The sequence below is a fragment of the Sminthopsis crassicaudata genome, chromosome 2 (genome assembly GCF_048593235.1).
Source record: "Sminthopsis crassicaudata isolate SCR6 chromosome 2, ASM4859323v1, whole genome shotgun sequence".
Taxonomy (NCBI): domain Eukaryota; kingdom Metazoa; phylum Chordata; class Mammalia; order Dasyuromorphia; family Dasyuridae; genus Sminthopsis; species Sminthopsis crassicaudata.
In genome coordinates this window covers 626,283,679-626,311,611 of record NC_133618.1, presented here as the reverse complement: position 1 = coordinate 626,311,611, position 27,933 = coordinate 626,283,679, and the positions used below count along the sequence as shown (strand labels likewise).

The 27,933-nt window shown below is 35.7% G+C and overlaps 1 protein-coding gene across 11 annotated transcripts in view; it reads right to left on the bottom strand.

The window, feature by feature from the left end:
* Window positions 1–27,933, bottom strand: part of CCSER2 (coiled-coil serine rich protein 2) — a 114,846-nt gene that overhangs the window by 50,663 nt on the left and 36,250 nt on the right. For 9 of the 11 annotated variants that reach the window (XM_074296376.1, XM_074296379.1, XM_074296380.1 and 6 more), the window contains 3 exons: window positions 15,905–15,995; window positions 7,172–7,334; window positions 1,102–1,297 (listed from right to left, as the gene is read on the bottom strand). In XM_074296376.1, the coding sequence (XP_074152477.1) occupies window positions 1,102–1,297; window positions 7,172–7,334; window positions 15,905–15,995 (450 nt within the window). Of the gene's footprint in view, window positions 1–1,101; window positions 1,298–7,171; window positions 7,335–8,037; window positions 8,538–15,904; window positions 15,996–27,933 lie in introns of those variants that run through there. The other 2 variants (XM_074296386.1, XM_074296384.1) reach the window with 2 other exon arrangements.

Genomic DNA, 27,933 nt, shown 5'->3' with positions numbered 1-27,933 from the left:
TAAAACACTATTTGCCTCAGTTTCCTCATCTGTAAATGAAGATAATGATAGCTCCTACATCTCAGGATTGTTGTGAGGTGTGAATGAGATAATATTTTAGTTTTTTATAAATTTAGACAATGATGATGATGACCCAATGTGAGCTGAACTACTTTACCTATTACTGTCCCCTCCCCCAATCCTCAGATCTGCTAACTCAGCAACCAGGAGTAACCACTAAAGCCTCAGAAAAGAAAGTTCTTGTCACCAATGTCCTTTGGCACTGTCAGAAACTGATAGGATTTCATCAGTGGAAATGTCATTAAAGAAGACGCCTGACCATCTGTTTTTTCTTCTGTACCCCAAGGACCAGGGGACTGTTCCATCTGCCTTGCAGCTGAAACCCTGCCTGTGTGCTGTCTCCCCCATTAGAATGCGAGCCCCTTGACAGAAGGGGTGGCTTACTTTTCTATTTGTATCCCCAGTAAAGTGCTTAATATATGTTTCTTTCATTCATTCATCCAGCAGAACCTTCCCCTTTAGTTCCAGTTCTGATCCAAGGCATTCCTTATCTTTCCCCCACTACAAGTGCCAAACATCTTCCACCATGCTGGAAACTGATGGAATAGGATCACCCAGTTGGCAGACATTCAGAGAGAAAGATACCTCTTTATTAGATTATACTCTATGCAATCTGCTATCCTAAGCCTGCCAAGAAACCATTTTTCTTGTTGGATGGACTTTTCTCTTTCTATCCGGGAGTGAAAGGATTCTCTGGGGACAAGTAGAGAAAAAATAACCATCCAGCACAATATTACTATGAAGTTTGGGATCTCCTTATAATGTATTAATAATGTTATTCAAAAATGGTATGTACTAATGGCAACAATTTGCAGTACCTTTATAATCTTTTATCTTTAACTATCACACATGTTCTATAAAAATTTTTCATGTCTCTTCCTTTCACATTTATTTCAAATAATCAAATACTGCAGGCATAATTCTTATAAGAAATTTAAATGCATACTTCTGAAATAACAAGAAAAATGAACCATACCCACAACTCATGGCCAGCAGATGTTTTCCTGATGCTAGAATTTTAACCATTTAATTCACACTGACCTGATGCAGCAGCCGTTTTAGCTTAAGCAACTGGGTTTTTACAGCAGTGCAGTCCTGGACCATGTGCAGAAGAGTCATTTCATCCAGCATCACAGTGTGTTCGGGTACATCTACCAACATCCGAGGACCCTGGTAAAGACTGCTTCCCCTGTAGCTTTCAAAATGACTCAGAGGAGATTCCCTGTAGGGAGATCCTCTGAAAAAAAAAGAAAAAAAATTTTCAGCACAAAAACGTAGTTTGAGTAGTTACAATGGATACCAAATAATTTCTAGTTACTATAAGGCCTTTGTAACTGTTGAACCCTTCTCTCCATTAACATGTTAAATTTGTGTGACTGAGGCACTTATGAATGTGACTGAGACAAACGTAATCACAATAGTTGAAGAAAACAAATGTTAGACTAGAAGCAAAATCTCTCTAAGGAACCTTACCTAAAGCTTTCCTTTTATAAAGAGGTTCCTTCCTTCTATTCAAACACATCCATACACTCCACTACAAATATAGGCCTTATTAAATTTTGTTACAGGCACACTGCTTTAAGCCCTTCAAGCTTGTCTTCCATTCCCTTTAAGAATCTCCATCTCACTCCAGTCCCTGCCATTTCTACCTTCGCATATTTGCTTACATCCTCCAAATGAAATGTTTTTCCTTTGGCCCCAACTCTACTTGTATAATTACCTACACTTAAAGTTTAAATACAAATGTTATCTCTAGCATTAAAAACTTTGTTCTGATTCCCTTTGAGCTAAGAGTAGCAGTCTGGAGACATAGAACTTGATACTTACTATGTTAAAGGATACTATTTCTATGGATGTCTTAGCTTTCCTGATAAATAGTAAACCTCATGAGAACAGAGCTTGTATCCTATTCTTTGCAACTTCAGAGTGTATAACAAAAAAGCTTTTTGCCTTTAGAAAGCAATTAGGAAATACTTGCTAAATGAATGGAATCATTCTGTTCAAAGTTGTAAGAAAGTTAATTAAATTGAGGGCTTAAAAAAAATTGGGAGGTCATTTTTGACCTTGGAGATAATCATTTTATTGCAGTTGGAAGGGCTGAGTATCCAGATAATAAGAGATAAAGAAGAGACTAGACCAGTAAGAAAGTAAAAGCAACATGCAGAGACAATTCATTCTGTAATCTTGACCAAGTAAAACAAATAGGATGATAAATTAGAAGGGGCAATAGAAAGGGACAATGTGTATGCAACACAAACTGTTGTAGAAGAAGTGGTAAAATAGAGAAAACCAAGTTTCCAAAGAAGTAGGACAGAAGCTACAGGACAAAGGTGAAAGGCTCAGCCTCAGAAAGGTAGGGTGATTTATTGAAGCAGAAGGACTTATGTTGCCAAATTTTAAAAATATATTTTATATTGCTATGACAGTTTTTCTGATACTTAGCCAATCTTGTAAATCTAGTAAAAACCCCATTTGGTTATGAGAAATAATTTTCTTAATGTATTGCTATACTCTATTGATTAGTATTTTATTCATATTTTTACATTATACTGAATTTAATATTTTATTGTTATATTTATTGGGTTTATGTCTCAGAAAAGATTAAGGGATTTTTTCCTTAATACAATAAAGAACATACATGCTTTGGGCCAAAAGCAAACATATTTATTAAAAAATATCCTCACCAAAAACAAAAAAGGCAAGAATGTGGCAAAGTGGTAAAAATTCTAGTAACTGTAATAGGAAAGTAAAAGCTATCAGAGGTGTTGTCCCCAAAAACTAAGATGTCAAAACACAGGCTACAAATAATAAAGATCAAGAAAAAAATAACCTTAAAAGGTCATTTACAGATACAAAAAGCATCACATATTTGGCAAAGACTTAGTAAATTCAGCTGTTTCTAATAAAACTTAGTTACAATTAGACACAATCTGCATCCAAAGAACTCTTAAAAACTCTGACAATCAAAATAAGGAAACCCTAAGTAACTGGAGAAACATGATAGGTTATGAATGTGTCAGATTGATATGACAAAAATTACCATAGTTCCCAAATTAATTTCATTTTTAATCAATGTTAATCAAAATAATATGGACCTCTATAAAGCTAGACAAAATCAGAACGAAATTTGTATGGAAATCAAGTAGACAAGAATATTGAGGGGTCACAATGAAGTGGAAAGCTGATGGGAAGAGAGTGTCTGTATGCTAATATATCAAAAAATTACAAAACCAGTGCCAGTGCAACTTTCTGGTAACAAGGAAGAGAGGGAGCACACAAAATGAAATAAAATTAATACACTATTAAATGTATACAAAATGTTCCCATATGACAAATATTTATAAAACAAAGAAGACTAGGAAAGGAACTATTATTTAACAAACATTTTGGGGAAAGCTGTCAGTTTGGGAGGAAAAAATTAGGTACCTATACCTCACTCAAGAGGTGTCAAACAGCCTGGGGGTAAAAGAGGCCATGCCCAAAGTAAGACCTGAACCAGATTTAAAACATAATTGAAAAATGTTTAACAAACTACATAAAAATACTATTTAGGTAATCTTAGTTTGTAGTTTTTTACATCACTAGGCAGTTTACCAGGATTCATTTCTATTTGAATTTGATAACATTGCCTTACACTATATGCCTCAGTAAGTTCCATGAACAACTTAAAACAAATTCTAATAGAAATATAATACTATTTACCTAAATTGTGGAGGGAAGTTAAATTTTTATTTTGTAAATAGAAATAATAATTGAAGACAAAACAGTTGCTGTTTACTACATTAAAAACTTTCTGAGCAACAAAAATAATTAAAATAAAATAAAATAAATATGGCAAATGTAACCTCCAAAATGATATCTAAAATATATAGAGAGAACTATTAAAAGTCACAGTGGTGAATGCGTCCACAATGGATAAGTTAAAGGATACAAACAATTTCTTAAAAAATAAACATGAATGAATGATAATCAGTTGAAAACATGTTCAACACTTCATTAATAAAAAGGATAGAAAATAAGAGTACTTTGAAGCACCACTTTACACTTGTCAAAGCAGTAAAAAAAAATTAAATCAATGTATTTTCAATGCAGGAAAGGTTGTGGAAAAAATGTGTACAATCATTCATTGCTGGTGGAATTCAAAATTTTGGAGAGCAATATGGTAGAATATAAAATAACATAATTTGATCCAAACCTCCATTATTAGGAGAAATCCTTGGAAGTATCATCAAAAACGAACCCTATTCAAAAACTATGACAGCATTGCATGTAATTGAAAAAGGCTAGAAGTACGGTTGTATAAAAGAAGTAAGAAGTGTGGTAGAATGGAATAAGGAGACAATGTAGTTCAATTAAAAATATGTCTGAGAAAAAAATATGAAATAATAAGCATGAAGGAAGCAGAATGAGAAGAATAGAAGACAGAAAAACTACAGTCACATTAAGGAAACCTGAATAAAAATGAATAGGTAAAGAAAGCTGAAGGAGACTTAAAAAGCTACTTTACTGACATTAATTTAAAATATAAAAATTACTAGTAACCTTAGTTGTTTCTAATAATCTTTTCTGTAAAGAAAAAAGTATTCCGAGATAGGAAGGGGAAAAGGAAAAGCAGTCAAGATGTGGAATCATACCTGAAAATCTTGATTTGCCCAATAAAATGTGAAGTAATCTACTGAGCAAATTTGGAGACTTAGTATAAGATTTTAACTGGCTCTTTAAGTCCCTTCAATTTACTAGAGGGACAAATATTTTGATTTGCTGTGATTCCACAAGTCTAGGGACATCCTGGTGAGAAATTCCTTCTACCACAGCTTCTGCAAGCACTGAGGCAGGGCCTGCACAGGGTCAGAAGCCAGTCCTGAGCCAACTCTCAAGTGACACTTATGTTTGCTCTCCACCCAGGACAGCATTGCTCTGCCTGATTCCTTTCCTCAGGATAAGCTGGGTACCTAAAATCTCAGCTGAACACTGACTGGAATAGGCTGAGCTTTGCTCTGATACACCTGCTTCCAGGTTGTGCTCACAGCAGTGATCTGATGACTGAGATGTTAGGAGGGCAGTCAGGAGAGTCAACGAGGTTAAGGAATTGTGAAGACAAAGAGTAGGACACAAAGACGGCTTTAAGGTTAGTTAAAATTTCCACATTTCTGATATTCAGTGTATGCAGAGGAATTTTTCTATTGAGTTAATAGCACAGCTGCTAGAAAAGCTAACACAACTTTAGGCTTACACTGCATTAACATGAGTACAGTGATGAGATTACATCTGATTTTTGGTGTCACAATGTTAAGAGTCATCACAAAATAATATCCAAAATAGGGTAAAGTAGATGCTGAAAGGTCTAAAAACTAAGTCATTGAGAAAAAACAATGGAAAATGAACAATGGCCAATAGTGGAAGGAACTGCCTTGGGAGTACTTCAAAATACTATATAAACATACATTATTATTTACTTCTCTGTCACTGAATATATTTAAGCAGAGACTGTACAGACATCTGTGAAGAATTTTGTATAAAAGATTCCTAAAGTTAGAGGCAGACTGGATTAGATGTGACTTCTAACACAAGCTTTTCATTAGGTAACTATACCCCCTACAATTAAAGAGGGTACATATACATACCTAATGCTAAATTGTCATAAGAAGCGAAAAAATGCATGCCTACATATCCCAGAGAGTGGAACTTTCAGGCACAGAAAATGTGTTTATTTATTTAAAGAACATTTAAAAGTATCTCAGGTGTGTCCCGCCATATTTTGTGTTTTAATTGGTACATTTTCTTTGAAATTGCAGCTCCTATGATTTCATCAGTGTAATGTCCTGGAGAGGAATTCCTTCGAGAGACCAGCCAGCTATTACCTAGGGTCACCCAGCCAGTATGTTTCAGAGATAATACTTGAACTCGGGTCAGAGACATCAATAATCTTTAAGTGAGACACAGCAAAAGGAACTCTATCTTATAAGAAAAGAAGAAAAAAAGGTGATATGAACTAATTTAAAATCAGAGGCTTGAGTTATCATGTGGAAAAGAGATTTAAAAAGATCCTACCCCTCATGAAAGAGTTTTTCCCATTACACATATCACCTTTCACTTCATACAGTATATTGAGTTAATTTATAGCCGTCCACAGAAAAATTTGAACTCAGCAAGAAACAAACAGCCCGTAACAATCATTCCATATCATTGTCAGGTACTATCCAAAATCTAGTCTGGCTCTGCTTAGAAACCCCCAGCCTCAACACTTACTAGCTGTGTGATCCTGGAGCATTTAACCTCCTAGTATCTCCCCCTTCCCTTATCTGTAAATGCAAATAATAACAGATGATCACTATAAAGCACTTAGCATAGTTCCAAGCACATATTAAATGCTATATAAATATCAGAATTATTTATATATTATTTATTATAATTATAATAAAAACATTATTATTATTAATAACCAACTAGGGACAGCTAAGCGGCGCAGTAGATAGAGCACCAGCCCTGTAGTCAGGGGGACCTGAGTTCAAATTTGACATCAGACAGTTAATACTTTCTAGCTGTGTGACTCTGAGCAAGTCACTTAACCCCAACTGCCTCAGCAAAAAAAAAAAAAAAAAAAAAAAAAAAAAAAAAAAAAAAAAAAAAAATAATAATAATAATAATAATAATAATAATAACCAACTAGTTGGGCTGCACGGATATGATTTTTTTGGCCACAACAATTCTACTAAGTTTTAAAGGGTTGTAATCAGTACCCAGCACTGACAAAATACAGATTCATGAATTTATCTTTTAAGCAAAAAACAAAACAAAACTATAGGCATTACAAATGAAAAATTTAGTTAATAAGGATGTTTCAGAGTTTATTCCCAAAGTCTACATTTTACTATGGATAAAATCTGTGATGAAGCTAATCAAAAGGGGATTTAAGCTATAAGGGCTAATAGAGGGAAGTAATGAAAAAATATCCTACTCCTAGTTTAATATCAACCACCACTGGTGCTTTGACAATAGAATGTTTTGTATGCCTCCAAAAACCTGGCACGCAAGTCTGGGGAATAAAAAGTTATTGTGCACAATTTCTCTGTGTATACTAACAAGAAGTGAGCTAGCAACAGGCTTCTACCTGCTCAGGTCCGTTTTCCCATGTTGATGATAGCTGTCACTGTGGCTCAGGCGGTAGTGTTCTTGGCCACTCCATCTCTGGGCTGGCCTTTTCCAAAAGCCTTCCTGATGCTGTCGAACATTTCTGTCCGATCCATCAAAGCGGTTCATATTGTCACACTCCACTAGACAGATTAAAAAACATTTGTTATCCACATTTATACATACTGTATACATAAAGTAATAAACATATACAATTTGTTAATCACATGCTTTTAAAAATCCACCAATTCTTTGTAAAATATAAAGATTTTCTTCTAAGTAATTATGAGATAAATTACATTTTAAAAAGCAGGAACATTAAGGGGAGAAAGCAATAAGTTCCAGTGAAAACAAAATTTGTACTTTACAACTGTAAAAGGAATGTTTTGAATTAATTTCTATAAGACTTTTATACAAAAATAATATTCTCAAAACAAATATTATACACTTTAAATCCCAGGGATAATCCACCCCCCAAAAAAATTGCTATTATCATTGCTAACTTTTCTAATTTCAGAGAATAAAATGAAAGAAAAGAAACATCAGATTCCCATACTGAACAGAAGCAAAGAATCACTTTTCCTACAAATGAGACAGCTGCAGGCTCACCTTAATTTCTGAATAAATCCCAAAAATTAAAGAAAAAAATCAGGCTCGCATTTTTAGAAGTAAACTGCTTCCCCGCGTCTCTGTTAACTTCCTAGTGCAAACTGTTTGGCAAGTCTAAAAAGCCACTGGAGACAAAGCCAAAACTTGGCTCCAACAGTGCGGCTCACTCCCCAGAATCCCAGCTCCACAAATGTCTACCAGGCTCGACACAAATGCGCAAGTTTCTCTTTCACTTACCCGAAAATTTTTTCCTCACATATTTGGCCACTCAGTGAAAAAGTTGCTTTGTCCCAGGACAACATTGTGCTGCTCTGCTGCCTACTCAGCCATAGTGGCCCGGCCGAGCCTGATAAACAGGCCTTCCTTCCTGCTCAGTTCCCAGCCTGCACACATTGGGAAAGGAGCCCAGTTTACCCTGTGACTCCAAACTACCATCTTCGCCCAGGGCTTACATAGTTGTGGAGCGAGGACAGCTTCTAAAAATACAGCTAACCACCGTCCCAGCCACGGCCACGCAGAGGCAGAAAAGCTTTCTCTACTTCCGGGAGAGGAGTGATTACAAGTGGCTTCATCCACAAGCCAAAACTTCTGACTCCAAGGCTTGTCAGTGAGATCTAGGATCAACTATTTCTTAAATGAGCTGGAACGGTAACTTCTTGAATTGAAGGGCAGTTAAATCAGAACACTGTAAACAAAAAAAGACTTTGCCCTCAGATGGAAGTATTTTATAGTAACAGTAAAAATGATAAAGTGCAAACACTCAGCTCATTGAGTATTCAAAAAATATAAAAGATAATGATGTATACTGAAGTAATCTTTAAAAGAAATATAAAATGGTAATAAAGGGCATTAAATATATATAACTTTTAGTTTAGTCTTTGAAGGGGGAAAAAAAATCCCTTAAATGAGGAATCATTACACAATGGACTTCCCTACAAAGTTACTTACATAAATCAAACTATTTAGATATTGTGTTTAAACACAGTAAAAACTCATTATTTAGATTCTCCTAACTTGGAATTTGAAATTTGTTTGGGGTGTTAAAGTTAACTTTCATAAAAGTTTTATGAAAAAATAAATTTTAAAAAGGGGAGGAGGTGTGCCATTAGAAAGCAATGGCCAGGATCTCTAGTACTGGCTCTTCCAATCTCTATAATGAGAGAATTTTTAAGTCTTCTACTCTAATATTCTATGACAGTGAACAAGTTAAAAGTAAAAATCCAACCACAAAAAAAAAACCAATCTCCCTCAGAAAATAATTTTTGATTACTTAAATATGAGGCTGACAAAAAATGTAGAGTGCCACAAAGTAGAGAATAAAAATAAATCTTAAAATATCATTAGAGCTATGCAGTAGGCTTTTTATTAAACTAATAATTTTTCAACTGACAAAAACCTTCCTCTTTCTCCATTTCCACTGGCAAAAGAAAAATCTTTATTACAAGTAAAACAAATTCCTGCATTGGTAATGTCCAAAAAAAGTGTATATCTTATTTGATACCCTAAATTTATCACCTGCCAGAAATAGGCCACAGAAGACATCAGTTCTCTTAAAACTATAGTCAGTCAGGGGGTTGCCCAGACAACCCAAGTTCTTCAAATTGCTTCTCTTTCAATGCTATAGGGTTTTTTTTAGTTAGGCAACTGGGGTTAAGTGACTTGCCCAGGATCACAAAGCTAATAAGAGCTAAGTGTCTGAAACCATGTTTGAACTCAGGTCCTCCTGATTTCAAGGCCAGTGCTCTATCCACCTTGCCATCTAGCTGCCCCTTGATGTTATTGTTATGGTATATATTGTTCTCTTGGTTCTTCTAACTTCAGTTTACATCAATTCATGAGTGTTCCCAAGTTTCTCCAAAACTGTCCCCTTCATTTTTCTTACAGCACAATAATATTCCAATGTATTCATATATCATAATTTGTTTGATCATTCTCCATAACAGATGGACGCTCCCTGAATTTTCAGTTTTTGTCACTACTAAAAAACCTGCTATAAATATTTTTGTATATATACATCTTTTTTCTCTTTGATCTCTTTGAGGTATAAATCTAGTGGTGGTATTGATGGGTTAAAATTCTTTTGGTGTAGTTCTTTCAATAATTTTCTGGCCCTCGTTCCAAATTGTTTTCCAGAATGAATGGACAAACTGACAGCTTCACCCAAAGTACATTACTATTGACTTTTTTTCCATAAGCCCTCCAACTTCTGTCAAATTTCTTTTTGTCAACTCTTCCAGTCTTTTGGTGTGAGAGAGTGTTGCTATGATTTGGATTTCTCTATTAGTTATTTGGAGTGTTCTTTTCATGTGATTATTGATATTTACTCTTTCTATTGGACCTCTACTCCTTAAGCCAAGGACAGGAGAAGGGTATGCCACTATGCTGCTTTTTTTTGATCATTACAATAATAATAGCTAATATTTATATACTGCCTATTATGTGCCAGGGAAGCAGTGCTTTACAATTGTTATCTCATCTGATCATCATGATGACTCAGGGCAGGGGTGGAAAAGAAGTGAAAGAGACAGGAAAGGGAAAAGAGGCTTTTGTTATTCCATTTTATATATGAGGATACTGAGGCAGAAGTTAAATAATTTACCCAGGATTACAGAGATGGTGTTTGAAACTCGATTTGAACTCAGATCTTCTGACTCCATCTAGTTGACCTCATTTTTTACTTGCATTATTTTTGTGAGATCCATCATTTCCATATTCCAAATTATTCCATATTTTTCCATATTATTCCATATAATCCTTATCTTTATTGTTATTAATCTATGAGTCATCATTCTCACCTGCGTTTAGTACCTTTCTACTTGCAGTGTTCATCTCTTTGCTGTTTCTTGGCAAGTAGGTGGTATAATGGATAAAACACTAATATATTGAACACAACCAATGCTTAATAAATGCTTGTTTCTCCTGCCATCCTTCTCAGAGATAATTCTACGTTCATGCTAATGATCCAAGCAACTTGTTCTCTTAATTCTTCAATCCAAATGACTTTTTTACTCTCTTCTCTCTCTCAAAATCCCTTTTACCTTTCCTATGACCACTCATCTATCTATCCTAAAAGCATTCTTCACTTTTCAAAGTCTTTTCTAAGACATACTAGCCTCAAGTTATCGCTAGTCTCTCGATTCCTGTCCCCAATATGGTTTTGCATATACTGATACTCTATATGTGACCCCATGCTTTACCCAGAATTCCTTATCCATCTTTCTGACATTCTTGTGAATCTTCATTCTGCCTGTCACTTTAATCTGCACACACTTCCCTATCCCTCTCCTTTTCTCTCTCTCTTTTTCAGTTTTTAACCTCTCCTGCCACTGTCTCCTGCCACTCCTTCTCATTAGCATTCTAGAACTCTCCCTTTTTAGTCCAAAGCCTAGAAAAAGCCTTAATTTTCTGTCTCAAATCACTCCACTCCGCTGAAACCTCTTTCTCTTAAATTATCAAAGATTTCTTAATTGCTAAATCCAATAGTTTTTTTCTGTATTCTCATTTTCCTTTAACTCTCTGCTTCAAACATCATTATTGATCACACTTCTATGTCTATCCTCTTGCCTTTCTGGGAGTTCATGACCTACATCACTGTTTCTCCTTCTACCTGACATCTCCTCTACAGGATCCTCATCCCTATGTAACCTTCATATGAAAAATCAATTCAAGTTTTTGATGTAGACCATATTTGCTCTACGTACTCTCTTGGTGATCTCATCAGCTTCAATGGTCCATCTGAACCACCCAAATTCCTTGACCAAATTCCCACTCTCTCCTCAGACACTTCATCAAGTATTTAATGGTTATCTTCAGTGGCTATCCCACAGGCACCTCAAATTCAACATATCCGTAAGAGAACTCACTGCTTTTCTCCCTAAACCACTTTCCCTCATAGGTCCTCCATTTGTTCTGCAGCCTCCCAGGCCTTTTACAAGCAGATATGTATTTCCAGAATTCTTCCTCTCTAATCATATCTACACAAGCTTGCATGTTTTATCACCATGACATCCATTTTATACCCTTCTTTTCATCCACACAACCATGAGAGTCTAGCACATTACAAAATCTTGTTAAGCAGCCTCCCTGTCACATGTCTTTCCTCTCCAATCCATCCTCCACAAAGCTGTAAAAAGTACAGATATGACCAAGTCAGGTCTTTGATCAAGAAATGTTAATTTCCTATTGACTCTCATGTAAAATATAAAATCTTCTAATGGGCATTTAAAGTCCTTCATTGACTCAAACCTCATTCTCTATACTTATTTTACTTTATATGCTCCACATTCCAGAGAAAATGGCTCTTGGCAAGGATGATATCTATGCGGTAAGGTCTAGCAAAAATGTTACCTGTCTAGAAATCTGCAAGCCTCTAAAACTTTAAGCTGAAAAAGAAGTGAGAGAGAAAAAACTGCCTACATATCTCTACCACCTTAATAATTATTTAATACCAACCCCAAGAATTTATTACTACATAGAATACCTTAGAAAGCAGCTATAATGTAGAAGAAAAACTAGTAGGAAATGATCATTTATTCACAAAAAGGGGCAAAAATAAACAACAGGCAAAGGATTTCTGTAGTAAAAATGCTAAGACTGGGTAAACAAATTTAAAAGAGTTAATTCAAGGAGGCAAATATGACTCAGAAGCATGCAATTCCATTTTTAATTATTACTGATAACTAAGATTCTTGCAGCACTTTAATATTTGCATGGCATTTTTCAAAAATTATTTTTTTTTCACAATAACCTGAGGACATGGATGCTACTATCCACATTTAACAGATGAAGAAACTGAGGCAGGCAGAATCACACAGTCATTATCTGAAGACAAATCTAAACTCTTCCCCAGTCTTCCGGACCTGAGGTTCTGTGCTTTCTCCAGTGCGCCACCTAGCCGCCACCAATGGATTTTAAGAAAAATCACTGCAGAATAAAGGAGAAACTAACTGATCAGGTTATAGGCACTACAGAGATCTTGGAATCTTATTATGTTTGGAGAATGAAGGACGTTTAAACTGAAGAAGAGAAAACATGTGAGGACTCTGAAGTTCAGGATATGATAACTGTCTTCAAATATATCCGAAGAGCTCTAGTGGATAAGCATTTAGGACATTCAGCATAGTTTCAATAGAACTAATACCACTTGATGGAACACTAAAGGGAGGCAGGCTCCAGTTCAATATACAAGAGTACTTGCAAACAATAAGAGCTATCTCAACATGTAAATGGGCAGTCCTGTAGGACAGTGAGTCCCTTGTTAATTATAATACTCAAAAAATAGATCTGACAGACATGTTATAGAGCAGGGGTTCTCAAACTACAGCCCTTGGGCCAGATGCAGGGACTGAGGACGTTTATGTGGTTCACAGGGTTACGGCAAATGGGCTGAGGGGCGGAGACAGAGTGTGAGTTTTTATTTTTACTATAGTCTGGCCCTCCAAAAGGATGAGGGACAGTGAACTGGCCCCTATTTTAAAAGTTTGAGGACCACCGTTCTAGAGAGAATGCCTTTACATGTCAAATTAGACTAAATGACTTCAAAGGTCTCTTCTAATTCTTAGAGTCTTATGATACCAGTATAGTATTCTTATTGCTTTTAAGTGAGAAGTAGTATTTTGCTGGAAATAAATACATAAAAATCAACAATAGAGGGGAAAAAAGAGATCAGAAATCCAATATATGCAAGTAGCTTATGAAATTTTTTTTACTTGGCACAAAAAACTTAATTATAAAATTCAAAACTTAATATAAAGATCAAATCTAAACATAAGGATATATTCATGATTCTATCCCTACATTTAGGGATAATCATGGATATTTGCCTTTTTCCTATTTCCATTCTATAATTTGCATATGCATATCACAAACCAAATGTCACTTCCTAGAAACAAAATGACCCCTCCCCCTTCAGTTTTCAAAGTCCTTCACATCAAGTCACATAATGGGAATACTCACAGACATTTCTGAAAAACTACAGTCAAGTCAAATTGGTTATTTGTTGACATCATCAGTATATAAACTTCCTCTTAATTTTCTGTGTAACATCAGCTGGATGGCCTATAGAGGTCATTCCATAAAAAATGTTCAGAGCTGCTTTTCCGATTCTGGCAGGAGCTTTTGAACCAGCTTTTGGCCACAGAATTTGTCATTGAAGGATTTAAAGGAAGATGAAAAGTCTTCTAATTGGTTCTTGAAGCAAAGATGATTCAGTGGATATAAAAGAGATCAAGCTTCCTCTGCCTTTTTCTTTCCTGTAATATGCAGACCTATTTGGGGATGTGTCTGCAGTCATAGAAAGTTGTTGAGGTGGCTATTCCTATTTCCCTACCCTGACTTCCAAACAACTATAAGCAGGTGCCCACTACAATGCATGGTCTTGTCAAGACAACCCTAAGCTTTGGGTTAGGGCTGCATCATTGAATTTCTTGGATAAGCAGGTAATAGAGCAACCACCACAAACTTTATGCAAATAGAATGTGATCTTGTGAGTTTAACCAATTTGAAGGGGTCTGTGAGATGGCAACAGCAGGATTTTACTATTGGAGTTTGGGCACAGCAGGGGCACGTGGAAAGTGACTCATGAGGGAAGGAACTGAACATGAAGCTCAGGTCGTCATTTTTGGATAATGTGATAGACCCAAGGTAAAATTAAGATATCTGATCAGTAACTACAAATTGCTTTAGATACTACAATTTTTCTTAACATAACAGATATCTCACTAAATTCCTGTTCATTACAGCACACTTATGAGTTCCTTATGTTGGTTTTACCTGTCCTAAACCTGATTCATATTATACTTTGAAAAGCTTTATTACTCCCCCTCTCTAGAAGGAGTGAACATAGTGAATCATGAAGTGAACTGTTCCTCAAGTTACCAATGTGAGGAACATAACCAGCCCAACTCCCATAATTAGAGGAATGCTTCCTCAAGACTGAACCCAATCCAAACTACACACCTTTGTTCAAAAAAAGGGGTGACAGAGTACTCTAGCCTCTAAGAATCCAACTGAGTGGATTCTCATTACAAAATAGGAGCTAGATAAACTTGTACTCTGTCTTATAATGTTCTATTTCTCTTTATTTTCTTAGAACTACAAATCATCATACTAAATAAAATTTTTCTTCAAATGAATATCCTATTCCTTTGAACCTCTCTCACATCTAATAGATGGTAATCCTCTCTTTGGCCTCCAAATCTTCACCCTGCCTACTCTTCTGGACAGATAGCATGGATTCCCCATAGTTGATTATATCTGAGCAGAGAACAAACTTCTGATGTCTAATCTTTTTCTCAATTATGCTATTTACTCAGTAGCTACCCAACTTTCTAGGCTTTTCATAAGGCTCAACTCTTCCTCTGGCTAGTGAAACCTCAATGAAGGACCAGCAACTCCAGGTTTCTTCCCAAGGTCCATTTGTAAATGGGCCCAGAAAGAATGAAAACTATATATGTCCTTAGACCCAGTAGCCCAACTAACTACCTTCCATTCTACCTAGAATTCTATCCCTCTCTCAATCAAGACATTCAGACTTGAAGGATTTTCTTTTCCACAGAAGCTAAGAGTATCTTCATAGATTGGAAAGGGGCAATCTTCTCTGCACTTTTATTTTCAGTTATTACTGTCATATGAACACCATGATTTACCATAGGTCAAAAGAGATTTCAATGGAAAGTAAGCATATTTACAAATAAAAAGGACTGAGTAACATCTACTCACTAATCTCTATTTAATTAAACCAATTTATTAATTTCAGTTAAAAACTAATCTACTTTGAATCATTAATATTAATTTAGTCAACCAAATTAATGCATATCACATAAATATTAAGCATCTACTCTTTGCATATATTATCTCATTTGATCTTCCCCACATGGAGTAGATACTACAATCTCTATCTCTATTTCATAATTAAAGAAATGAAGGCAGATAATAGTTAAATTATTTTCCCAGGGTTATATAGCAAATCTCTCTATCTTCCAGGCCTGTGCTCTATCTATTGTGATATCTTGCTCCCTAATGTAAAGAATATATGATGTTAATAAAGTTTCTAAGAAAGTGGTGCTCAAACAGTTCTCCAAATGGTAATACTTTCCCCACTAACCATTTTCAAGGGGTGCATCCTCAGGCAGGTCCACATCAAGCATGAGATCATCATCTTCCAGGTCACATGAGTCAAGATTGTTCAGGATATCCTACAAACACAGAGCAAAAGAAGTAAGAAAAGCACCATAGAATGTTTCCAAAATCAGATTTGTAAAACAGCAACACTGACCGATATGCTTCTTCAGGACTAAAACACAGCTATAATATATTATATTTTACCAATATAAAGTGCTTGGTTTATAACTTTTTTTGGCTAAATTCGATTTTTCCTTTAACATTTTCACTCTGATGTAACTAAAGAAGAGAAGCCATTATGATCCTATGAGTGATGGAAAGCAGATGGTTACAATGAGAATTCAAGATGCAGAATCAAAAGAGACTCCTTTTAATTCAATTAAACTAAATGTTTAAGTGTCTACAACATGGAAAGTATCACGACAGAGACAGAAAGACAAGAATGAAACAATTCCAACCCTGCAGGAGCATACCTTCTATTAGGGGATATAATTCATATACCAGTATAAAAAACAACAGTAATTAACAATAAGAAAACAACAGAAAAAGGCTATGTGAAGTAGCCTCTGAGTGTGCTTAGAAGGAAGCTAGAAATTTTAAGAGGCAGGGAAAAGGATAAAAACTAAAACTACATTAAGTTTCTGGGAGCATAAAAATTGCTGCACAGACCTGCAAAGAATAGTTTTTATTTTTGCCAACAATTAGCTAATTCGTTGCACAAACTACAGATTGTTTTCTCTAATAGAAAAGGGGTTAAAAGGTCAAAGGAATGCACTCGACTTACCAGGGTTTTTGAAATAATTGAAAAAGGAAAACTTTTGAAAAGAAAGTTAAACAGCAACAAAAATCTTAACCTGATAAATTAGCAGGTGGAAAAATCTGATTCAAAGAAAGGGAACTAAAAGTGAATTTTGCATCTAATGATCATGAAGTTCTTCATATTGAGGGGAGAGGAGAATCCTCTGACAAGAAAGCTTCTTTTTCCCCAGAAAATACTTATGAGAATTCACAGAAGCCCTTCAGGAGATCGGAAATCTCCTCCTAGTCAAAGAATAAAATATAAGTAATAATGGTGAGTAACCCGACTCCACACTGCAATATAGCAAAGAGCAAAACCAAATGTGAGATAGACTGTCTTTCTTCAGGATGTGAGAAAGAGACTCCCCAAAGTGTCCCAGAAAATAGCCAAGACCTGGCTCCTACTGATTCATGTGAAGATAAAGAGTATGACAGAAGGTGACTAGAAAAAATGCCAAAGGTTATGAAGCCCTTGGCAAGAAACCAACGATTTTAGGAACACTCCTGATGTTATCTCTGCTGCCAACTGAAGGTAAAGGACTTCAGAAGGAAAAGACAATACTGGGATGTAAATGCTTAAATAAGAAGACTGTCTGTGATAAGGATTTAAGTTTCTGGACTATGCCTTAAATACAGGAATCAGGAATTCTTCTTCCTACTGTAGGACTTTCTTGTTCTCCCCCTCTCCATTCTCCAGCCCCCTAGATGTTACCTCATCTCATATTCTCTCATTCCCTGCCACCCATCTCTACTCTCCATCCTCTCCTTTCACTCTCTCTCTCCTGAAATTACTTGTGAGAAGCTGAATTTGACAGTGGGGAGAGCTGGCCCCAGAGTCAGGATGCCTATTACATACACTGGCTCTATTATCTTGAGCAACTCACATAACATGGCATGATCTGAGACAGATCTCAGGAGCAGGCACTCCTCTAGATTAGCCAAGGGAGAGAGTTCCCATCACCAATGAAATCGCAAGTTTGGATAAAAAAAAAATCTTTATTTTTATTTACATACTTGTGCTAAAATTCCCCAGCAGAATATAAGGTACCTGTTTTATATTGGTCTTTATATACTACAGTTCCTAGCACAATGCAAACATACCAAAAAATGTTGGATGAATTGAATTAAAAGACATAAAAAACATATTTTCCTATAATCTAATGAATGTGTTGGAGAGTCAAGAAGGGAGGGAGAAAAGGGGAATGATTTATTAAGAATCTACTATGTGCCCATTGTGCTCAGGTTTTACAAATACTCTATTCTCATTTGATCTTGACAACAAACAACCTTGCAAGGTAAGTGAATTGAGAAATCTGCAAATGGAATGGAAGCGTGGAGTAAACTAAATGTTTCAGATGACAGAGCTGGCAGAACTACTCGATTAATATTTTCTTCTACTTTCTCTACCAAGGGAGAATGATTTGGGGGGAGAAAATGAACAAAAATTGTTAGCAAGGAAATAATCAAGCTCTACATAAAGAATACCTAGCTACTTGTAATGAGTAAGTCAGCAGGTCTTAAAAACCATATTCCAGAATAAAGGAAAAATCGAATTGAGCCAAAAAAAGTTTAGTTAACAGATGAGATTACTCAACCACTATCAGTTATCTTTTATTTTAAAACCATCAAAGCATCACACACTCAAAAAACAAAACAAAACAAACCAGAACTTGTGTACTTCTATTTTAACTTCACAGCTTTATTGTATGAAACTTAGTAAGCTCCTTTCCTATTTATTTCATGTTAATATTCTTAATATTTCAGAAAATAACATATCATTTGAAATGTAATTCAATAAACATTATTAAGCAACTATTACATGTAAAATGTTATGGTAGGCAAAAAAAAGTCCTTAAATTCCAGGGATGGAAGCAGAATATAACACACACACACACACACACACACACACACACACACACACACACACACACACACAAATATAAGGTAATTTGAGGGAAAAAGCACTCTCTGATATGGTCAGACCAGATTTTTCTAAAATCAGGTGAATGAAAGATGAACTGGAGAGCTGAGAGACTTGAACCAGTGAGACCAACCAGCTGGCTATTACAATACTAGTATGAGGTGATGAAGACCTACTGGACCAGGGAGGTGACAGAGTCTAAATAGGGGATATAGGCAAGAGATATTACTAAGAAACAACAGGATTTGATAACTGGTTATGAGCACACCTATGCTTGTGAATATGAGTGACTGAGAAGGTGGTGGTATGTTTGATAGAAAAAGGAAAATTAATAAAAGGAGAGAGATGTGAGCAAAGGGAGGGAAGAAAATAAGCTAAGTTTTGGAGAGCTGTGTTTGAGATGTCTATGGGATATCCAATTTTAGATATCTAAAAGAAAGCTGGAAATGTTACACTGGAAAATCAGTGTGTGTAACATGTTTATTAGTCACTTGGCTCAAGTCCATTGGACAGTTCACAGATGATAAAAACTGGGGAGGACAGCTAACAGGGCATGACAGAGTCAGGATGCCAATGAATTATGACAGGCTAGAACACTGGATTTCAATCCAGTTTCATCTAATTTATGATGATATGAAATTCAATAGAAATAAGTAGAAAATCTTACAGGAAGATACAAAAAAGCCCTATTCCATAATGTGGAGCAATTGTTCTGAAAAAGTTGTGGGAATTGTGGTGGGCTGCAAGTTCAATACTGCAAGTTCAATAATTCAGTTTGATGTGGCAACCAAAAGGTAATGCGACCTTAAAGGCCTGTGCTTCTAAGGACAGGCAGGAGGTACTTCCATTATCTTCTGCCTTCATCACATTCTCTGCAGAATTGCATTCTGGTTTGTGCACCACAGTTTAAGGACATTGGGGTTGAGGGCAGTATATCCCAGGCATAGGGAAAAACAAGGAGAATGGTTTTCCTAAATAGTTGACGTATGCTGATTCTCAGAATAATTCCATTCAATGTATCCATGACCTCTTTCCTCTACTTATCTTGTAAGTATCTGGTTACTTGTCTGAAAAGTATAAAGAACTGGAACATGGTCTAACAGGAAGTGCTCAGGGATAAATCCTGACTTGGCTACTACAATCTGGATCCAGTTGGGTTCAGGCTCTTTAGGTACCAGGTTCCTCATCTGCAGGCAGGACTAGACAAATTCAAAAGTCCCTTTCAGCTCAAAAGCCCATTATGCTTCTCTGAATTATTTTATTTGCTCGTTTATCAAGCTAAAGATCTGAAGCACTCTCTGAAAGAGGAGTTGTCTTCTCTTTAAATTATTCCATCAGTTATTATTAATTGATAAAGCTCTGCATTTTTTTATATATGAGTTAAACTCACTTCTTTTCATGACTACAGAAATATTTTTATAATCAAAGAGTTAAGTTAAAATTATGAAATCATCTAGCCCATTTTGTAATACTTAAACTTAAAAGTGAGAAGCTTATATACTTATAAACTTAAAGTGAGAAAACGTTAAGTGACTAGTCCAAAGTAAATAGGATGTGGCAAGTTCACTCACTTCTACATCTAGTTTCTTTCCATTTCTACCTTGCTAATAAGTAGGGAATTTATGTAAACATATGACTAAGAATCATTCTCTAATAGGTTAAATGGCCCATAGACATATGTCAACAGTTCTCAGAAAAATTTCAAACTATTTAATAGCTACATGAAAGATTACTACAAATTATTAAGCCAACAATTAAAAGAACTTCTGAATTTTCTGAAGGAAAAAACTTCTAACACTCATCAAATTGACCAAGATGATAAATGATTAAAACAGTCGCTCTTGGAGGGGGTGTAGAAAAACAAACACTCTAATAAACACTTGGTGCAGTGGGGGTTAGTATGACTCCTGGGGGAAACAATTTGGAATTATAGAAAAATGTGATTTAATTCTTCATTACCTTTGACCCAGACTCCACTGCTGGGCATGTATCCCATGGGATCATATGTATGCCAAAATATTCCAAACATTTTTATTTTTTTTTTGGGGTGTGTGTGTGTGTGTGTGTGTGTGTGTGTGTGTGTGTGTGTAGAAGAAATAGAAACAAAATGAGTGCTCATTAATCAAAAAACCTTCGACCAAAAATTATCTATAAAGTACTGGGAATACAAGAAAGGCAAATTCAGTACTTGCCATTAAGCAACTTACATACTCATGGGAGAAATAAAATATAAGTATCTAGGTTCATCGATGACAGGCACAAAACAGATGGAAGGTAACAGAGGGAAAAACTCTGGTGGGGACAGGAAAACTATCCTACAGAAAATGGTGTTTGAAAAGAATTTCAGAGGAATTCAGAGACTTTAGAAAGTGGAGTTAAGGAAGCAGAGCATTCTGGACATGAAGGACAGTCAGTCCAAGAATAGAGTTGGGAGGAGAATGTCAGGTGGGAGAAAATAAGCCTTTAAGGAAGAAGATTAGAAAGTAAAAGGGGCAATGATTGAAAGACTTAAATACCAAACAAAATACTGATGCAGAGAAAATGGGAGGAACTGGAGTTAATTAGATTAGAGATAGAGATATGGAAATTAAGTGCATTTAGATGATAAGGGAACCCCTAGAAGCAGATTAGATTACCAAGTATTACAGTTCAGAGGAAAAAGAAAAATCAAGAGCAGAACTTCTTAAAATTTTTTCCACTTGTAAACCCTTTTTCTCCCAAGAAATTTTTACATGACCCCAGATATATAGGTATATAAAACAAGCATGAAAATCAAACACCTTCTAATAATAAATCATAATTTCACAAATCCCACATTCAATTAAGAGACCCCATATGAAGTCATCACCTCTATTTAACAGGTGGAAAATGAATGAATTCAGTCAAGGAGACTAAGGGGAACAAAAAGGTAGGAAGAGAACCAAAAGAGGTCTTAAAAATCAAAGAGGAAAGTATCCAGCAGGAGAAAGTGATCAAAAGTGTCAAATGTTATGAAATCACTAGATTTACCAATTAAAAAATATTCTGCAACTTGGAATAGAGCAGTTGAAAGATGTGGTCAGAGAACAGATTGCAATAGTTTAGAAAAGAATGAGAAGAGCTAATGCAAAGTATTCACTGTTGTTTTCTCAGTTTAACTAAGAAGAGTAGTAGAGACATAGGATGACATTTAATGGGAAATTTAGGATACAGTAAGAGTTTTTCTTTTTTTTTTTCCTTTTCTTTTCTTTTCTTTTCTTTCTTTCTTTCTTTTTTTTAAACAGTAAGGAAACATAGTTATACTAGACAATAGGGAAAGTGACATGAAATAAGGTAAGACAAGACTAGAGGGGTTGGGGGTTACACGGGGGGGGGGACAATTTTTTGGAGTAGACAGGAGAGGATGGAATCAAAGATGGAGGTAAAGGGGTTGGTCTTGACAGGGAGCAAAACTTTATCATTATCAGAAACTAAAGAGAAATAGGAGCTAGCAGGGTATGATAGAGGAATGTGAGATGAGAAGGGATGTAAACTCTCAAGAAGTTATCTCTTTCTTTTTTGGATGAAATACAAGGCAAAGTCATCACTTGAGAGGGTGGGTGGATAGGTGAGTACAACTGGATACTAGAGAAGGTACAAGATCCAAGATCTGGCTCAGCAGTTAGGGAATAGCAAGATTACCTTGATACCCTGAAGATACAGTTAAGATTAAAATAAATTTGTAGTGGATCGAATCACCCTCTAGTTCTGTTTAGCAGTCCTAGAATAGGAATAAGGAGGTGGATGGTGGGGGAATAACCTTTAATGGAGTTTGTCAAGGCCTGGTGAATGACAGGACAAGAGGAGAAGAGTAAAGAATAGTTTAGAACTGAATAGTTCATCAAGGGGTGGAGATCTGGAAAAGAATACTACAAAAGTAAATTAAGAAATTAAAGATTTGAGAGATTAAAGATCAAGGTTAGACATAGAGAAAGATGAAATCAGAAAAGATGATTATCAGATAAAGGCTGTTAACATATATGCATGATGACAAGATTAATGATATTCCCTTGTGTAACAAAAGTGGAGTAAAGATGTGGCGTGAGAATGGAACAGACTGTGGAATTGGGGAGATAGAAGTTATAAAGAAATATCAAACCCTATGTTGAAATCCTCTAAAATGAGGGCCTAGGTTAGAGTGAAAAGAGAAACTAGGAGCCAGGCACGGAAATCACTGAGGAAAAAAGGCTGACAGGTATTAACTGCCAAGATATAGATTTGTTAATCAATTTAGATACTGTGAATCTCAAAGAAAAAAAGGTGTGATAGTGCTAGAGGGAGAACATGGAAGTGACAATGGGGTAAAGTATTTTAACTCTCTAACCAATGAGTTGGGGGTATGAAAAAAAGTATAGTCAATAATGAAAAAGGTGCATAGATATATGCAATGTTATGGGAGTGGAGGTAGGGACAGTTCTCAAATAGTATCAGAAAATCGGAATGAGAAAATATCAAGTTGAAATAAAGTTTGATAATTATGCAAACAGGCATTCCAGAGGGCAAAATAACAGATGGGTAGATGTGAGATAAGACGTGGAAAAAAGGAAAGCAGAGCAATGGAATTGAGGAACAGGGTTCTTTCTCTGGCACCTGGAGTTTACTTATCAATTGAGAAATTGTTGCATAAATCATGGTATAACAATTGTGTGTAAAAGAACAAAATGAACTCAGGAAAACACTTCAGAAAATTATCCAGAAAATTCAGCAAAACCTGAGAAAATTGTATGAACTAATGCAAAGTGAAATAAACACAAGTTAAAAAATCATGTGGGTTAACAACAATGTAAACAAAAAGAATAATAAAAGGAAACTGAATAATGTATTATCACAACAACCAATTTTATACACAAGGAAATGCACCTCCTCCCTTTCATTGGAAAAGGTTAACAACAAACATTTTAAGAAGATTTATCACTTGGTTTTGCTTCTATATATTTTTTCTTTGTTACAAGGAGAGACTCACTAGTCAAAGAAGCATGGCCAGGAATGACTAATGTAAAAACAAAAAACATCAAATGTTTTAAAAAAACATTGTGAAATAATCCATCCCCTCAAGGACAGCAAGGTACTAATAGTTTCATAAAGTTTTCCTTAATAGTAGCTTTAACAATTTATTTTTTAGTAGATTGCTTATATTACATCTTTCCTAAGTATTTATAATATTTCAATTTGTATTATAGTCATATATATGCTTCATCACACTAACTAGACTGTAAAATTCTTAAGAGCAGGAATTCCTATCTTATTTGTGTCTGTGAGCATAAGTACCTAGCAGACTACCTTGCACACTATTGCTATTGTTGTTTTGTCAATTAGCCACATACAACTAACTCTATGTGCTCATTTAAGAGTTTTATTGACCAAGACACTGCTGTTTGCCATTTCCTTCTCCAGCTTATTTTACTGATGAGAAAACTTAACAGGGTTAAATTACTATCCCAGAGTCATACAGTTGGTATCTGATGTTGGGATTTTAACTCAGGTCCTCCTGACTCCAGGATTAGCACTATATCCACTTAATAACTGTCTGATGAGTTAGATTTCACCTTCCTCATCCATAAAACGAAGAGGTTAAACTAAAGGGTCTCTGAGAGGTCCAGATCATTTCTAAAAATTTCTGACTCTCCAATTCCTCTACTATCAATCAACAATATCTTGTGCCTATTTTGGGTTGGGCACTATGTAAACACAAGTTTCAAGGACAAAAATGAAAGAGTCCCTGCTCTTAAGGGACTTATATTCTCTCTGGAAACAACCTGCACAATTTACATAAATACAAAAGATGCACTAAATAACCACAAAGTAATTCCCTAATTTCTAGTCATCCAATATTCTCTGTTCCTTTAAATAACAAGGGCTCCTCAGACTGCTTTTCCATTCCTCATAATAGCACTTGCTTTAGAATCACCTCTGTTGATTCATCAAAATACTTTCCCTTATAGTTTTCATCCCTCTAGTAGGTATTAGATGAAACCAAGTAAGATTAAGAAACCATTATTTCTAAGTAGGTACCAATCAAAAAAATTATGCCTTCATCCAAATAATAAAAATACTGAACGTAACTGTTCTTTGAGATGAACTCTGTGGACAATACACTAGAGATCTCTTGATTTTACATTATTTATCCATTGATATTTTGAGTCTCAGCAGACATTAATCAGATCAAGCTCCAATTTAAGGCAGTGTAGGAGAGACACTCTGGGGTACCAACTTCTTTCAATAACACACATATAATCACATAAAGAGTAGAAAATACTTGTTCCAATACCTGTTCCATTTATGGGTAAACCCAATTATGGCCTTATTCTCCTCTTACTTTACTTCTCCCTTACCATCCCCTAACCCCCAGTTTCCCACCCTGGGAGACTCTAGAAGAACAAAAATGTCAAAATATTAGCACATTGTGAAAGACAACAGACCCCAGTGCTAGAGATTTGAAATTATTTCATTTTCTCTAACCCTAAATAGCTTCATTAACACGTTATACTTTCTACCTTAATAGCGGAACCCTTTTTAGATTAGAGAAGTCAACAGAAAATTTCCTTAAGTAAAAGATGAATTGGCCAACAATCTACTAATTATAAATCTCTAAAAACTGGCATTTTTGGTATTATCCTAAATCTATAAACATGCAAACTCAGAATTTTATTGTGCCAGTGGCATAAAATGAACCTAGTACCTAAGCTCATTACCAGCATTAGGTGAATTGCTAAATGTTTATATTATCTCAAAGCAATAAAGTAGCATTTATTAAGCATCTACTATTTACAGAGTACTACCCACATAATTTAAATGATACACAACATTTCTACCCATGGCATTCATAGACTAATTAAATAGGTATGACACATAAAATAAATACAACACAAATTAGTGAAGAGAGAAATATACAGGAGTCAAAGATTGTTATCATATATAGAAAACACTTAAAGCACTAAGGAGGACGTAACATTCAAAAGTCCAACAACATCCAACTGACTGCAAGGCTACTACTGTAAATCCTACCACTTCCACTAGTGTATGATTTAATTTATTCGAACAATTACCAAAGGAGAAGGGAATAAAGCAAAGCTGGCCTGAACCTGTCTCAAAAATGGAGGCAACCAGAAGGAATGCACCCATCAGCATTGTTAGAGAGAAGATCCAAAATGAGGATGCAGATAATTCATGGTGAGCTGGAAGGTGGTTATATTCAAGAATTCTGAAAAGCCTTACACACCTTAGGAGACAAACAGAGGAAGAAGGAAGAAGATTACCTCTATCTTAATAACCTGCTAGGGACTTAAGAAGTTGAGTTGGAAGGCATGGGCAGCACAGGGTCACCAACCAATTAAAAAAAAAAAAAAAAAAAAAAGGAAAAACCAAAAGGACAAAGCAAAAGAAAAGTCTTTGCAGATTAGAGAGAGCTCAAGATGATCCAGGTGGACCAAGGTACCCCTGTACCCCTGTAGGCATCTCCAAAGGAAGGATTCAGGCTGAAACTATTGGCTATATCATACTCATTCCCAAATTATGACCTTTCCTCAACTTCTTTTCCCTGTGCCTATCCATAACAGACACTATAATATATTCTTCTCAAACTTTTTTTTTTTGTCTACAAGTTTCTGGGATCCTAATCTTGCATCAAATGAAGTTACTAAAACACATTAAAAAATTAAATTATGATGGAACTCAGCCCAAATGTTAGGAATTTTCATAATTGGGGGCTCTGAGCTTATGTATGTACCAAAAAAAAAAAAAGTCAAACAAAAAAATTTTTTTAAATCTCCAAAATACAACAGAAGAAAGGACAACGGAGGCCATCATATTACTACTAGGCCACAAAATGAGCAGAATTATTGCAGTAAGGTTCAGGTCAGCCATTTTTCAATCATATGCAACACTCTGTGACCTTTTTTGGCATAGATACTGGAGTGGCTTGCCTTTTCCTTCTCGAGATCATTTTACAGATGAAGAACTGATGCAAACAGAATTAAGTGACTTGCCCAGGGTCACACAGTAAGGTCTGAGGGCAGATTTGAACTCAGAAAGAGGAGTCTTTCTGATTCCAAGCCCAGTGCCATCCATCTAGCTGCCCCACTGCAGCAAAGGGAGGTTAATTACATCACCAGAAAGAAGGGAGATAGACAGGAAAAACCTCATGCTCTAAACCACCCCCCATCTTCCCTGAAAGAGATTATTAAAAAATCCTAAAAAGAATTTAGGAACACCTCTGTCCACCGGGGAGAGGAGAACAGAAAGGATGAAGAACTGGATGGCAAATTCTCCTCTCACCAAATAATATCCCTTCCTTATAATTCCTTTAACTAAAGTCTGATGACACAGTGAATTGATATAGCAGGGCCTAGAGTCAAGAACATCTAAGTTCAGATCTGGCCTCAGATATTTAGTAGCTGTGTGACCCAGGGCAAAACACTTCCCCACTATGTGGCTCAGGTCCTGTGAAATGATAATAATACTATCCACCTGGCAGGGTTTTGATAGAATGAGATGAGACTTATAACACCGGGCACATCAGCAGGTATTTAATAAACATTTCATTCTGGAGAGGAAAGAAGGAAAGAAATATTTATTAAATGCCAGCTAATATGCTTACAAGTCCATTCAATACCAGGATGTTCAACAGCTTTTAAACTCTTAGAGTTTAATATGCAAATATGATGAAATGCTCTTAAAATGCTCTCATTTCATAGATGAGGAAACTGAGGCTCAGAAAGCTGAAGCACCTGGTGTGCAGTAACGCAGCAAGTAAGCGGCCCCCAGCCAGCCTTCTGACACTAAGCCCAGGGCAAGCAGAACATGCTTGATTCTTCTCTGAGGTTCCTTTCTCTCCTTCTCGTATTTAACTGCTTAGTAAATCCTGCAGACTCTCCTTCCACATCTTATCTCTGACATTCATCCCCTTTTCTCCATCTGCACAGCCACTCCTCGCTTCCTCTTGCTACCTAAAGGAGTAACTACAATATTTTCTTCATTTGTTTTTCCTTCTCTTTTTTCTTCCTGTTTCAAAATATTCTTCCAAGTGCTGTGCTTAGTACATAGTAAATGTTTACTTAATGCTTGTTGACTATTGAATGTTCAGGGCCTTGAAAACAGAAATACTTGATAAATATTTGGATTGCATGGAGTTTTTCTTATTACTCCTCTGTGACAAAGCTCCTGTGATGATAGACTCCATCACCTGAACAAAATGAAGCACGCTGTAGAGGGAAAAGTGCTGGATTTGAAGTCAGACCTATGAACATTCTGTCTTTGCTATATATTCTGTGAATATG